The sequence below is a fragment of the Hemitrygon akajei genome, chromosome 6 (genome assembly GCF_048418815.1).
Source record: "Hemitrygon akajei chromosome 6, sHemAka1.3, whole genome shotgun sequence".
Taxonomy (NCBI): Eukaryota; Metazoa; Chordata; class Chondrichthyes; order Myliobatiformes; family Dasyatidae; genus Hemitrygon; species Hemitrygon akajei.
The window spans coordinates 49332875-49347417 of record NC_133129.1 but is presented as its reverse complement, the minus strand read 5'-3'; the positions used below and the strand labels follow the sequence as shown (position 1 = coordinate 49347417).

Genomic DNA, 14543 nt, shown 5'->3' with positions numbered 1-14543 from the left:
ATAATTATCAATTTGATGATGAAGAGATGTCAAGCAAATGCTACAATGCTGACTGTCAGAGCACACAGGCAGTACACAAGGGCAGGCATTAATTAGACAGTATGCACTGGGAGCACTGTAATTGGGTAAGTAGAACATTATGATATGAAATGTATGCATTTTCTTTTTCTCTCTGTTTGTTTCGATCTACCATCTACCTGCTACTGTCTCCCAAATCCAGTCCATCTCCTCTCCCCTATCTGGCACTAGCTTCCTGTCATCTTTCACCTCTTCTTGGTCCACCAATCATCTCAGGCTTCTGTCTCACCACTTCTCCACTCCACTTTACACGGCCCATCTTCCTTCTCCACTCTGATGCAGGTTTTGACCCAAACAATCAACAATTCCATTCTCCCCACAGATGGTGCTCGGCCAGCTGAGTTCCTCCAGCAGATCATTTACTATTTATCCCGCTCAAGTTCCCTGTAGTCAGAAGTCTGAGAGAAGCTGTTCATTCTGAGAGTGTGGTATCCTGGAGCTTTCTGCAGCAGAGGCAGAGCCTGTCGGGGAGACCAGCCCTGGACAGTAAACAATCTCGGGATGAAGCTGACACAAATGCTACATTAACAGCCGGCATGGACTCAATGAAGCGAGTGACAGGCAACAATTCTGAGGTCGTTCTACCAGACGCACTTCACTGAATTGCTGGAAATCACTGCAGAATGTTCCTGTCTTCCAGTAGTTTGAACATTTCAAGAGTGGCGAGAGATGTTGCCATCAGAAATAAACATTTTCATGGTCTTGTATGTTACTTTGTTGTCATACTTATCAAGAGTTGAAACGGATTACCTTGCTTTTGTTGTCAATGATGTGACAGCATTTGGTGGTGACATTAAAGAAAGCTGGGCAGAAAGATCTAGTAGTGTGGGTTTGCCCATTCCTGATCTTGGTTGATGTTGGGTGGCATTGTAATGACCCCATGGAATCCAGCAATGGTGATGTGACCAACTGTGTCCCTGTCCGTTCCCTCTACAGTTCCAGCCTATCATCACTGTCTGCATCAAAAGTTTCTCCTCGCTAACCACTCGCATATGATTGAAGAGGGATGACAACACTTCAAGTCATTGAAGGCTAACACGAGGAAATCTGCAGATGGTGGAAATTCAAGCAGCACACACAAATTGCTGGTGGAACGCAGCAGGCCAGGCAGCATCTATAGGGAGAAGCGCTGTTGATGTTTTGGGCTGAGACCTTTCATCAGGACTAACCGTATCGGCCCGAAACGTCAACAGCGCTTCTCCCTATAGATGCTGCCTGGCCTGCTGTGTTCCACCAGCATTTTGTGTGTGCTGCTCAAGTCATTTCCAATGCTTTCATTGCTACAGCGCTATTTGTCTCCAACTGGCCTTGAGCACTGCAAGATGACTGATCTACTTGTGTGATCTGACAGTGGGAACTACAACAACTTGCTCCTTAACAAACCTTACTCACTCATGTGACCATTATCTTCCCTTTATTCTGGTAGAATGTGCTTTTAGAGGGAGCACAGTATTGGATAAGGGATGCATATCAATAGGTGTACACTGCTTTAGTAGCATTGTCTTGTCACAGGTAATAATTCAACCACTTTTACAATAAATGTCATTGTTATCAGGGGGAAAATGGATCATTTCTTCACACTATAGCAAAATAGCACATACACTGTTTTTTTTAAGTAATTTAAGCTATTGTTACAAATTTTGGAAAGAAAATATTCATTGTCACCTGAGTCTGTACCATACATGCTCTCTATTCTGATTCTTATACCACTGTACTCTCCTGAACTTCTGGTTAAGTTTTTTCCTCTTACACTGACAGCATGTGCGTAAATCTGAAGCTCCAATAGATTGCCTACAGGGAGTCCTAGCAAGGGATCGAACAAACCAAAGGGAAGGTGAAATTGAACTTCTTTACACATCCTTGGGAATTAAAGTGGGAAGCAGCAGAATGTACAAGTACAGGGGCAGCTCCAAGAGAGAAGTCCAACACCTCAACTGTCCATCTCATCCTACTGCTGAATTCCCAGTTCCTGGTTTTCCACTTCCTCAGGAGTTCTCAAAGACCGGTCGGTCATACTCCACCTCAAATTTAAGGACTTGAATGAGTCAAATTGACCTTTTTCTTGCTCTCCTTAAGCATTTCTGTGCTAATTTAATCTGACATTTTTCTTATTTGTCTATGGTAATATGTGACATTGCTCAAGTTATTGCCCATCCCTAATTTTCATTGAAAAAGTAATGGTGAGCTACTTCATCAGCACTGAGTTCCTTTGGAGAACGGTTCAAAATGGAGAGAGTGAAATTGACATGAAGGTGCTGTTGGGTAGAGAGTTCCGGAATTCTGTCTCACCAAAGGTGAAGCTGCAGTGGTATAGTTCCAAGTCAAGATGCCGTGAGACTTACAGAATAACCAGCAGACTATAGGACCATAAGACATAGGAGCAGAATGAGGCTAATTAGCCCACTGAGTCTATTTCATCATTTGATCATGGCTGATTTATTGTCCCTTTTAATCCAATTCTTCTGCTTTCTCTACATAATATTTATACCTCTTCCAATCAAGAACCACCAACTCTGCATTAAATATACTCAATGACCTGGCTTCAACAGCCATCTGTGGCAACAAATTCCACAGATTCACCGCCCTCTGGCTAAAGAAATTCCTCTTCACCTTGGTTCTGTCCCGACGTTCTATTCCATCTTGGATTGCAAGACCCTGCAGCGGATAGTGAGGTCAGCTGAGAAGATCATTGGGGTCTCTCTTCCCGCCATTACGGACATTTACATTACACGCTGCATCCGCAAAGCAAACAGCTTTATGAAGGATCCCATGCACTCCTCATACAAGCACTTCTCCCTTCTCCCTCCTGCTGTCTGGGAAAAGACACCGAAGCATTTGGGCTCTTATGACTAGACTAAGTAACAGTTTCTTCCCCCAAGCTATCAGACTCCTCAATACCCAGAGCCTGGACTGACACCTTACTGCCCTATTGTCTTGTTTATCATTTATTGTAATGCCTGCACTGTTTTGTGCACTTTATGCAGTCCTGGGTAGGTCTGTAGTCTGGTGTAGTATTTTTCTGTGTTGTTTTTCACGTAGTTCAGTCTAGTTTTTGTACTGTGTCATGTAACATCATGGTCCTGAAAAAAACGCTGTCTCATTTTTTGCTATGTACTGTACCAGCAGTTATGGTCAAAATAACAGTAAGAGTGACCTGACTTAACTTGACGTTGTGCTCTCTGGTTCTAGACTCTACTACAATTGGACTCTACTCCACTACTATCTTTGACTATTGGAAACATTTTCCCAGGATAGAAATGTCAAAAATCTTGATGTTGACGTTGTCTCTCCTATTGGAAACATCCTCTCCACACTCTCTCTATCTCAGCTTTTCAGTATTTGGTACTTCCAAAAAGTTCCCCCCTCCCCCCCACCAACAATCTTCTAAACTCCAGCAAGTACAGGCCTAGGGCGATCCAATGTTCCTCATATGTTAACCCTTTCTCACATGCCTGTGCACATTTTGATGAACAAAGCACTGCCACTGACATATGTCATTAGATTGCTGATGATTGACAGCTGACCAATGGAGTGGTAACTGGCTGGATTGGATTTGTCCTGCTTACTGTGAAGAGGATATAACCAGGATATTGTCCACATTGTCATATGGATGTAACTGCACTATAACAGTTTGGCTAGATGCGTGAATAGCTCTGAGCGCATGTCCTCAGCACTACAGCGGAGATCTCATAGCCTTTGCTGCATCCAGCAATCTCAGCCATTTGTTGATAGAACATCAAGCCGCAGGAATGACAGAATAGGTTTGTTAAATTATGGTTAGGGTAAACAATTAGAGCCATTTTCCCAGGGTAGAAATGTCAAAAATCTTTGAGGACTTGCATTTAGAGTGAGAGTGGGAAAACTTGAAGATGTGCAGGGTAAGTTTTTTTTACACAGTGTGGTAGGTGCCTGGAATGCACTACCAGGGTGTGGTAGAAGCAGATAGGACATTAGCCTTTAGAAAGTCACATGAATATGTAGACAGTGGAGGGTTATAGGTCATGTGCAGGCTGAAGAGATTCAGTTTAATTTCTCATCATTATCAGCACAGATATGGTGTGCCAAAGAACCTTGTCCTCTGCTGAACTGTGTAACATTCCACGTTCCATGGAATTGTTGCAGATTGACTTTTCTGATGATGGGAATGTCAAGAGGAAGCGCAAATGGACTCCTCTCTCGCCGCTTCATCACTTCAGTCTGAAGACTTATTAGTGGACGAGTCATTGCTTCTTCTGACTGCCTCTATCACATTAACTTCAAAGTCTTTGTCTTTTGCGAAGGACACTTCTGCAAGCTGTGTTTCCTTTTTCAGCACTTTATCTCAGACCCAACCCCCGAACACATAAATATTCATTCCACTCCCACACTCCTGTGCTAATCACAGACAGAGCTCACCACCATCAGATTCCGGAGCTGTTGAATTCCTTTCCGATGTCCTTCTGCCTTGCCTCCTGTCAGCTCCATCTTCAAACCTACTCACCACTCTTAGTACATTCATGAGCACCCCAGCTGTCCTTCTTTAATCTTCCATCTGAGTTCACGGTTAGCCCTCGTAAATTGCTTGAGATGAACCATGGCTTAACATCCATGGCATTTACAGGATAATCCCAAAGGCCAAGTGGATCCTGAGCAATTTGGAGTAGAATAAATTCTGATGTTGATTTGAAGCTTCAGATAAAAAGGGATAACTGGATAAATCAACTGGTAGTGTAGCAATAAATGCAAACACTTTACAATCCCAGTACGAAGACTGGGACTCAATTCCCATGCTGTCTGTAAGGAGTTTGCATGTTCTCCCCATGACCATGCGGGTTTCCTCCAGGTGCTTCAGTTTCCTCCCATGTTCCAAAAGACGAACAGTTATTAACGGGCTAGTGAGTTGTGGGCATGTTGGTGCCAGATGAATGGCGACACTTGCGGGCTGCCCAGCACATTCCTTGCTGATTTGATTGATACAAATGATGCATTTTACTGTATGTTTCGATGTACATTTGACAAACAAAGCTAATTAACACCTTGAGCAGACACCGGTAATCAAAGCTCTGTCTTTCTATATCGGCAAATTCTGAAGAATAAAGGCCTAATGACTCTTTCCCAAATCTATGACAGTTTTGGTGAAATAGATACAGAACCACTGAGGAAATTCCTCGTGCAGATACACTCACTTTTCCCACATCTGCTCTGCTTAAACTGAAAATTATGGTAAAAAAAACCTGTGGAATTTCACACCCAAATACCATGATTTTGGTATGTATATCTGAGCAGGTTTGGCACGTCACCAAAAAATCTAACGAACTGATGAAAGTATCCTGACTGAGACTGGCAATCTGTTGTATTTCATTGAGATGCCTCATGAATATTCAGCACTACACTTCAGGTTTATTTATTTGTTGTCAGCTCCGTCGTCACCACATTTGCTTTCAAAATGGATTGCGCTTGTTCCCATGAGGCTCCAAGTCACATTTGGGCAACACAAAAACAAAAGGAAACCACAGATAAGAGAAAATCTGCAGACGCTGGAAATTCGAGCAACACACACAAAATGCTTGAGGAACTCAGCAGGCCGGGCAAGTCCTGCCGTAGGGTCTTGGCCTGAAACGTTGACTGTAGATTTTTCTATAGATGCTGCCTGGCCTGCAGAGTTCCTCCAGTATTTTGTGTGTGTTGCTAGGAAACCACAGATGCAGGAATTCTAACAGGAAGGGATTACTTTTGTTTAGTGCTGTAAAGACCTCAGTGTTGCCATTGGTCCTCACTTTGAATCTGATACACTAATTTGCACCTACAATTATTTTATCTGAGCAGAGAGGCAAAGTGAGTGCTCTTTTCAGTACACTGAATACCTTGCTGCCTCTTACAGCAGCAACTAGTATCCAAAGCTGGAAGCAACAGAGTCAGAATCACTTTATTGCCAGGGTGTGAAACGTACCAGAATTGATTGTGGTTCAGTGCCAAACAGACAATACCATAACAGACAACACTATAGCAACCAATAATTTACAAGACAATAGTGCAAACAGCCATGAGCAATTAACAATTAGCAGAATGGTCAATTACACAAACGTCAATAATCAAATTTAAATAAATGTGAACATAAGAGCAGATTCAATAATTATCAACAAAACAAGGCGAGCAGGAAGGACCATTTAACGGATGTTGTGCAGGGACAGTAAGGGTATTATACCTGAGTGAGTTTTGTTGAGAAGCTGAATAGCTATAGGAAAGAAGCTTCGGAGACGATATGTAGTCCTGGTGGTGATGGAATTGTAGCGTCTATCAGAGCAAAGCACAGGCTCTGCCCTGTGCTTGGATCAATTTTACAAGTGCAAAGGGCTGGTTGGCATCCCCACTCATTAGCTGTAAGGACCACGAAGCCGCAGGCACCCTGTCCACATTGCATCAGCCTCTGCAACTCACCGCCAGAAAAATCAGTGACAGTGTAGCTGTCACAGGCATGGCATTTAGGGTGGACTTAGTCCAGTGATGGGGTCGCAATGGTGTAATATTCTGTCAGCCATGTACTTTCTCAGGGAACGTGAGATGGACTTTTCTAACATGTGTGTGAGATTTTATGTGATAATGATGTTATGTAAATTGAAAGTGTTGTGCTCAGCATCAAACCGATAATTAATAAATCAAGTAAAAATATTACCATTTGTAACCATGGATAGTTGGCTATTTTCAAAAGAAAACTCAGGATCATCATATAATAGTGTCCAAAGGGGGACACTCAAATTCAGAGTTTCTGGAACAGTTGCTGAAAGGATATAGTCCCCTCCCCTATCTTTTCTTTGTAAATTTGTATTAGTTTACAAGTATCAAGCCGACTCTCTTGGAAAGTTAAAATGAATCTACTTCATCAAATCTTCCACATAGTGCAGACCGGAGAACAGCCCGCTTTTGCCAGTCACATCCGAAACAGCTGGAAGAGAATGGTAATCAACGTACCTGGTGGAGGCGTTAACCAGCATCTTCAAGCTGCATGGATTACGAATCATTTTATCTAAGATGCTAACTATTTCTTCAAACTTCGGCCGGCTGTTGCGATCCTTCTGCCAACAGTCAAGCATCAGCTGGTAGAGGGTGGCAGGACAGTCCATGGGAGTAGGCAAACGGTAGCCCTCTTCCACAGCCTTTATCACCTGTCCCAAAAAACCCAGACATTTATTCAATGATGCCATGAACTCCATATCACAATTTTCCTCTCATTCTTCTGATGCAATCATGATGAAGGCTGTTGATGGGAAGACTACTTTCACAGAATCAGGTTTATTATCACCGGCATGTGAAATGAAATTTGTTAACTTAGCAGCAGCAGTTCAATGCAATACATAATCTAGCAGCAAGAGAAAAAATTATAATAATAAATAAAATAAAACATCATAATAAAAAAAGTAAATCAATTATGTATGTCCAATAGATTTAAAAGAATATGTAAAACAGAAATACTGTCTATTAAAAAAGTGAGGTAGTGTCCAAAGCTTCAATGTCCATTTAGGAATCGGATGGCAGAGGGGAAGAAGCTGTTCCTGAATCACTGAGTGTGTACCTTCAGGTTTCTGTATCTCCTACCTGAGCAACAGTGAGAAAAGGGTATGCTCTGGGTGCTGGAGGTCCTTAATAATGGATGCTGCCTTTCTGATATACCGCTCCCTGAAGATGTCCTGGGTACTTAGCTGACTAGATTTACAACCTTCTGCAGCTTCTTTCCGTTCTGTGCAGTAATCCCTCCATACCAGACAGTGATGCAGCCTGTCAGAATGCTCAGCATATCACCAAACAGTGTAACACACTTCTACAGATGGGCTGTTGAAAGCATCCTGACTGGTTATATCAAAACCTGCTACAGAATTTCCAATGCACAGGAATGCAAGTGGTTGCAGAGATCAATGGACACTGCATGGTCCATCACAGACACAGCTTTACTCTCCATTGACAGCATCCACAGGAGGAAGCAGCATATGTCATCATGGATCTCCTCCATCTGAGCTTTGCCTCCTTGTCACTACTACCATTGGGCAGGAGGTTCAGAAGCCTGAAACCCCACACCTCCAGTTTCAGGAACAGCGACTTTCCTACAGCAACAAGTTCTTGAAGTGACCTGCACTATTCTAACCCGAGCTCAGCACTACAGACTACTTCTTGCACTACTGCGAACTTGCATCTTGCTTTTGCAACCTGTGCTCCATTTTATGATATACTTTTATTTATGTTATATTCTACAGTATGTGTTGTTTGTACCTATGTGCAAGTGATGCTGCTGTAAGTCAGTTTTCATGTGACAATAAACTCGACTTGAAGTGACTTTCAATGCCTCATGGCTAATTTGATTGAGACATTTAAAAATAACATGAGATGCCAGGGATAATGATGGAAGAAAGTATTTAAATTAGCATTCAGTGATTTCCAGGCCAAGAGTTTTCTGCTGTGACAGCCCAGACATTCTGATGCTCTGGAGTACTTACATCTTGATTAGTCATTTCCCAGTAAGGTCTCTCTCCATACGACATCACCTCCCACATGACAATTCCGTAACTCCAGACATCACTGGCTGAGGTGAACTTGCGGTAAGCAATCGCCTCAGGAGCTGTCCACCTGATTGGGATCTTTCCTCCCTATCCAGAAAATGGAAAAAATTATCTTCAGTGTCTAAGGATATCTTTCTTTTCATAAGAGGCATAGAAATAAGATGTAAGAGCTGCAGCTAAGTGGAACTGACAGAAGGCAGCTGAACTCTTCAGAGCAAAGCCCACATGCGATGGCTGACTGCCTGCTAATTGGGTGTCTGATTCTGTGCAGATATCCCCAACCTGAGAGACCTGACTCATTGATTAAGCTGGCTGAAGGACAGTCTGCAACAAGACACGGGAAGAGCTTAAGATGCACAGAAATAAACTTCTCTCATTCGAAAGCCATGTCCACAATGCTATGCGAGGGGCTACAACAATAGCAAGGCACAGAGGGATATGGTCCTAATGCGGGCAAATGGGATTAGTATAGATAGGCAGCGACCATAACACCAATGCACTTGAGTCCTGGGGCAACTACGGAGTTTTGCAGCTGCTCCTGTTTCCTGATGAACTGATACTGACAAGGAACTGGAAAAAGTACTTGTATCATTCCATAGATAGTAAACAAACAGGACTCATTCACTGTCTGTGTTCTGCTGATAAGTCCAATATTTGTGCAGCATTTCTAAAAGCATCCAAAAATAACATTGTCTGCAAAATACTCTGATTCTGACAAATTGCTTCTCGTGCTTACTTTCATGAGATAGGAAGGAAAATAATTTACATTTATTGTCTTATCATATCTATGTCTACTTCAAATTGAAGGAAATTGTAAATCTAGTTCTTTAACATAAACTAATGGAACTGCTTCTGCTGTGCAGAGCAAACAGATGTCAAACTGGATGGCCTGTCTAGACTCTCTGATCAGCAAGATGTGCTGTGGAACTGGCCAACTGACAAGGCAGTCAGAGCCTTGGATTAATGTCACGTCTGAAGTCTGCATATACTTTTCTTTGCACTCAAGCATCAATACAGATGATGTGAGATCAGCTGCTAACTTTAATCAGCAACACACAAAATCATTTGTAGTCAAGCCCTTTGGTGGTACATTATTGTTCAAACTCCGCAATGGACAGTCCCAAGCCTGGCTGCGAAAGGAGGAGGGCTGGACGAGGACTGGCAAACCTAACCTTTTAAAAACCTAGAGCTACAGAAATGCCAACAAAAGCCCCTGGGAGAGGAAAGACAACTTGAAAGACTGGACCAGGACAGAGGACTCAGCTGCTTTCGGTGGCCTGTGCCCCAGTAGGGGTGATGGTCTTCAGAAGAAGAAGCAAGTGTATTCAGTAAATGAATAATGAAATTTCCTCTTGCAGATATTTATCAAAGCTTATGTCCAATGAATGGAAATGTCAGAACAATCCCTGATCCAGATATAAGCACAAAAATCTGTGCTGTCCACACTGTACACTGCTGATGAATGGCTGCACTTGTGGAGACACAACTTTCAGATCTTAAACCAAACTTTTTCTGCCCTTTGAGTCACATATGGTAGATTGATTGATTGAGACAGTTCTGAAGAAGTCAGGGTGAGTTATCCCAGACTAATATATTTCTCTCAGTTCACATAATGAGAGCAGATTGCTTGGTCATTATCACAGTATTGGGAATCGATTGAGTGTTTTCCATAATATTAGGGTGCAAAGACTTCAAAAATATTCCATGGATTACAGAAGAGCTTGGAGACCCTGTGGGGAACATGGAGATTTTTTTCCAAACAGAAGTCTTTTGTTTTTTTTAGACCTGAAAATGCTCCTGGGAAAGAGTCCTCATTAACGCTCTTCCCTCTCAGCTCTGACGTAGGGATTTCATCTGAACTGTCAACAATTCCTTTCTTCCCAGAGATGCTACTTGACTCACTGAGTCCCTCCAGAGATTGTTTGTTTCACCAGACTCTAGCATCTGCAGTCTTGAGTCTCCAACCCCTTTAGGTATCCTTGGGAGATGTGCATAAGAAATGGAGGTGGGATGCTGGGAATAAGTCGACTCACTTTGCTCCCACTAAGATGCTCTGCCTGCGGCAGTTGAAAATATAGATTCTGCTTTTGAGAAGTATTGTGGAATTTCTGGAGGAAGATAATGCAAGTGGAATTTGGTGGAACAGGACTCCTTTTCTTTACCTGATCCTTTCCGTAAGGAAACCTGAAAATTCCAGCTACTTCTTTTCCCTGATAATTAAACTGGGAAAACCCATTTCTAAGTTTAAAAAAAATGTACATACATTTCTAATTCTGGAACTCTAATTAATAAATGTTCTGAAGTTCTGACATGTAGTTGGAAATAATTGCTTCAGCATCATATGCAGTTTCAGTAAGACTGCCCTTTGGGAAAAAAGTCTTTATGACTTTCTTCTATTCGCTGTGACTATACAATCATGTAAAGTTCCACAAGTTCTAGTCCACCCACTTCCTACAGATCTATATCTCCTATTTCGCTGTTACCAGAACAAATCTCTTGTATGATAAGATGGACACTTGACCTCACATTCCTATTTGTTCTAATCTTGAACTTTATGGTTTACCAGCACGGCACTTTCTTAGGAGCTTTTATACTTTATTTTGCATTGTTATTGTTTTATCAATGCACTGGGTAATGGTTTGATCTGTATGAACAGCATCCAGGACATTTCACCATATCTTACTATATGTGACAATAATAAACTCATACCAATACCAATATTAATCTTCTGTCCAGAGAGAAGCAAGTTAACTAATCCTTGAATCCTTTCTACAGACATTAGATCCCTGGTTATACTGGTCACCCATTACTGAAGAGAAAAATGCAAAGGCAGATGTACTTTATCCTGTCCTCACCATTTCCAATAAAAAAAGAAAATAGAGGAAATACTAAGCAAGAATTTAATGTTGACGATAAGACGATGTTAATCTGTATCATTCACCACAAATGCTGCCTGAGCTGCTGATTGTGTCCAGCATGATGGTAATTTCAGATTTACAATATTTGAACATTAGATGTTTGCTTTTCATTCTCCAGTGCTTTTGTTATCAAAATGGAAGAGATTGATCCAGATGTCTATCTTTTTTACTTCTGTGCTAATTAATTTTAATTAATTTTACTCTTCTCTCGAGGCTATTATTGTCAAATATTGTTTTAAAATTTAAATTACTTATAAAATAGGCAATATTAAATAGATATATTCACCATTAAAATGAAACAACCATCCAAGTTTTCAAAGAAAAAAATAAGCATCATGATATTTACTGGTAATGCTTTGTGATAAGATATGTTGGCTACAGTAATTACATTGTCAGCATTCCATCCTGACATCAGGCGGTGATTCAGACTCATTAGGATGTAAGCCAGCAGAATGCCTATTTAATCAACATTATGTGTCTGTGCATAGAATGGATGAATGCAAAAATACTTGCCCCGTGCAACATAATGTGTGACTTAGTGCACAGGCATCACTGCTAAATGCTTTCCTCAAATTAGACTAAAACACCTGTGAGCCACAGCCACACAGACAGCAGAGAAACAGTAATAGCTGAGGAATGCATAGGCTTCAGAATCAAAGAATCCTTCCAAGCTCCACCGGACATAAGGTCCATTTCATTCCCTGGTTAAGGCATATGTTTGACTACTCTCCTGTGTGATGCCAGCTGGTTGTGTGTCACATAAATGCAAGTCCTTGTTGCTATATGAGCTGTTTCAAAATAATCCCTGCAAATTTAGCACTTCTATCCTTGCTAAATTCAGTTGGCTTGCAAATTGCTTGTGCACCATCTGTAAAATCTAAGTTCCTGCTTTCTTTGCTTTACTCCATTTTAGACCTTCAGTTTCTCATTACAGGTAAATAAGGAATAGAACCTGACTTTTACTGGTTAATCAGTATTATGAGAGCAACTAAAGAACAATTGCCTGATGATCTTTCTCCTTCCACCCAACAGTCACATACAGACAAGTAAAACAGAGTAAGGTAAGATTAAACATGCTGTATAATTTCAATTTTCTGCGATGATACCAATTATAGACGAAGTCTAACCTATCCCCTCTTTATGTTTTTTTTTTGTCATTCCACATACTATGCAAAGAAAGACAACAATCGACCCACGCACCTTTGTTGTGTAAGCAGCTTCTGGGTCATCTTCCAGCACCCGGGAAAGACCAAAATCAGAAACCTTACTGACCAGGTTACTGTTGACTAAGATGTTTCGAGCAGCCAGATCTCGGTGGACATAACCCATGTCTGAAAGATATCTCATTCCGGAGGCAATTCCTCTCAACATTCCCACCAGCTGGATTACTGTAAACTGGCCATCGTTCTTCTAAAGGAAGATAAAGAATTGTGGTGTCTTTACCAACAAGATGTAATTTTATAAATGAATGAACCAATTCTAAACTATACATGTGCTAGTTAATATATCATGTTAAGCTTTCGTCTACTAACAGTACCAAGGTTAATTTGTAGGTTGAGTCAAAGATAACGAAGACAAATGCAATTCATTGAGACCAGAGCTGAACAGGCTAAAAAAATCTGATTGGCTCACATTGTTCCACTCATGGAACAGTGCAGACTTCATGGGAAAACAAAAAGAAAAATTAGGTAATATTTCAAAGAACAGTGTAAAATAACTCATTTTTATCTTACAAATCAATACTGTTTTTTTCATCTGACCAGGATGGTAAACAAACAACAAAAACTTTTCTTCAGATTCTTTACATTGAAATAAAGAGGACTGCATGTATTTCCAGTCTCGAATTCAAAACCGGTGAAATACTGAAGAACATTTTATAGGCTGACATCTGTTAAGGAAATGAGAGGCACCAATAGAAATGAAATGGAGAGAGACCAGGTCCAACAGTAGCATCTCAGTCAAGGGCCTGCAAATAGTCAGTCATGCTTGGCATGTTATACAGTAATATTTGTGTGTTGGAATTTGGTTCTATAGCTCTTTGGGATACAAAGGCCCCATGGTCAGTGGGGTTTCTCTCTTTCATTCTCAGTAATTCAGTTGGAGACTTTTCCAACAGGTCAGATTTCCATTTGCTCCAGAGAAAGCATAGGTTGTTATATAGGTTGAGAAAATCCTACTGCTTAACCCCCCCCCCCAACCACCACGCACACACAGAGCAGTCAAGGAAGATCACAATATCCCCAGAAAATAGACATATGAAAAGTTATCACTTCTACAGACTTCATAATTTCTGTTGTAGCAGGAGCAGTCCAATCACTAAGAAGAGGAAAGAAGACAATGTGATGGATGCCTGGAAGAAAATTTCCAAATGCTGAAGGTGCATCCTTACTGCCCTATTTCCAGTATGGCCTGGGGATGGCTTCTTATGGAAGCTAAGTAAAGTTTTCATTGACAGTGATCTGTTCTAAACAATGTTAATCAATTTCACCCTTCACAACAAACAGATTTTCATTTCTGAATTCAGGCCAAACTAGATGACAGGTGGTTTTCGAGCATGTGAATTAAGATGAAAATTTAATTCAGCATTTATTCTTCTATCTTTTATCTAGATTTAGATTTATTCTAGATTTTATCTAATCGTTTTGTTGCTGAGTTTAGAGACATATCAGTCACCATTCAAGGTGTTCTATCCTCTTTCATCCCTCCCACTCTGCCTGTCCATCATATTCCTTAGCCTTCTTCCTCAGTCACCCTCATCTTCAACCTCATTCAGTTGGCACACTTCTTTAGCTCCACTGAATACACTTCCCTCTGGCAAACAAGCCCACAGCTGCTCTGAAGGCCAGGATTCTCATTTAATTCATGCAATTAAAATGCCTTTAAAGTTTAAACACCTTGTCATTTGAACTAGACTGGGCAAAAGGGCTGCATTCCTTTACCTCAAGGACATGACACATCTGAAAAAATGATGTGAAGTTACCCTAAATCTCTCTTAGTTAAATGTTGGCTACGTTCTCTG

The 14543-nt window shown here is 41.1% G+C and overlaps 1 protein-coding gene across 1 annotated transcript in view; it reads right to left on the bottom strand.

Moving 5' to 3' along the window:
• Positions 1–14543, bottom strand: part of LOC140729064 (ephrin type-A receptor 5-like) — a 326116-nt gene that overhangs the window by 16177 nt on the left and 295396 nt on the right. The window contains exons 13-15 of the mRNA XM_073048347.1: positions 12725–12934; positions 8544–8693; positions 7027–7220 (exon numbers count right to left, since the gene is read on the bottom strand). Of these exons, the coding sequence (XP_072904448.1) occupies positions 7027–7220; positions 8544–8693; positions 12725–12934 (554 nt within the window). The remainder of the gene's footprint in view (positions 1–7026; positions 7221–8543; positions 8694–12724; positions 12935–14543) is intronic.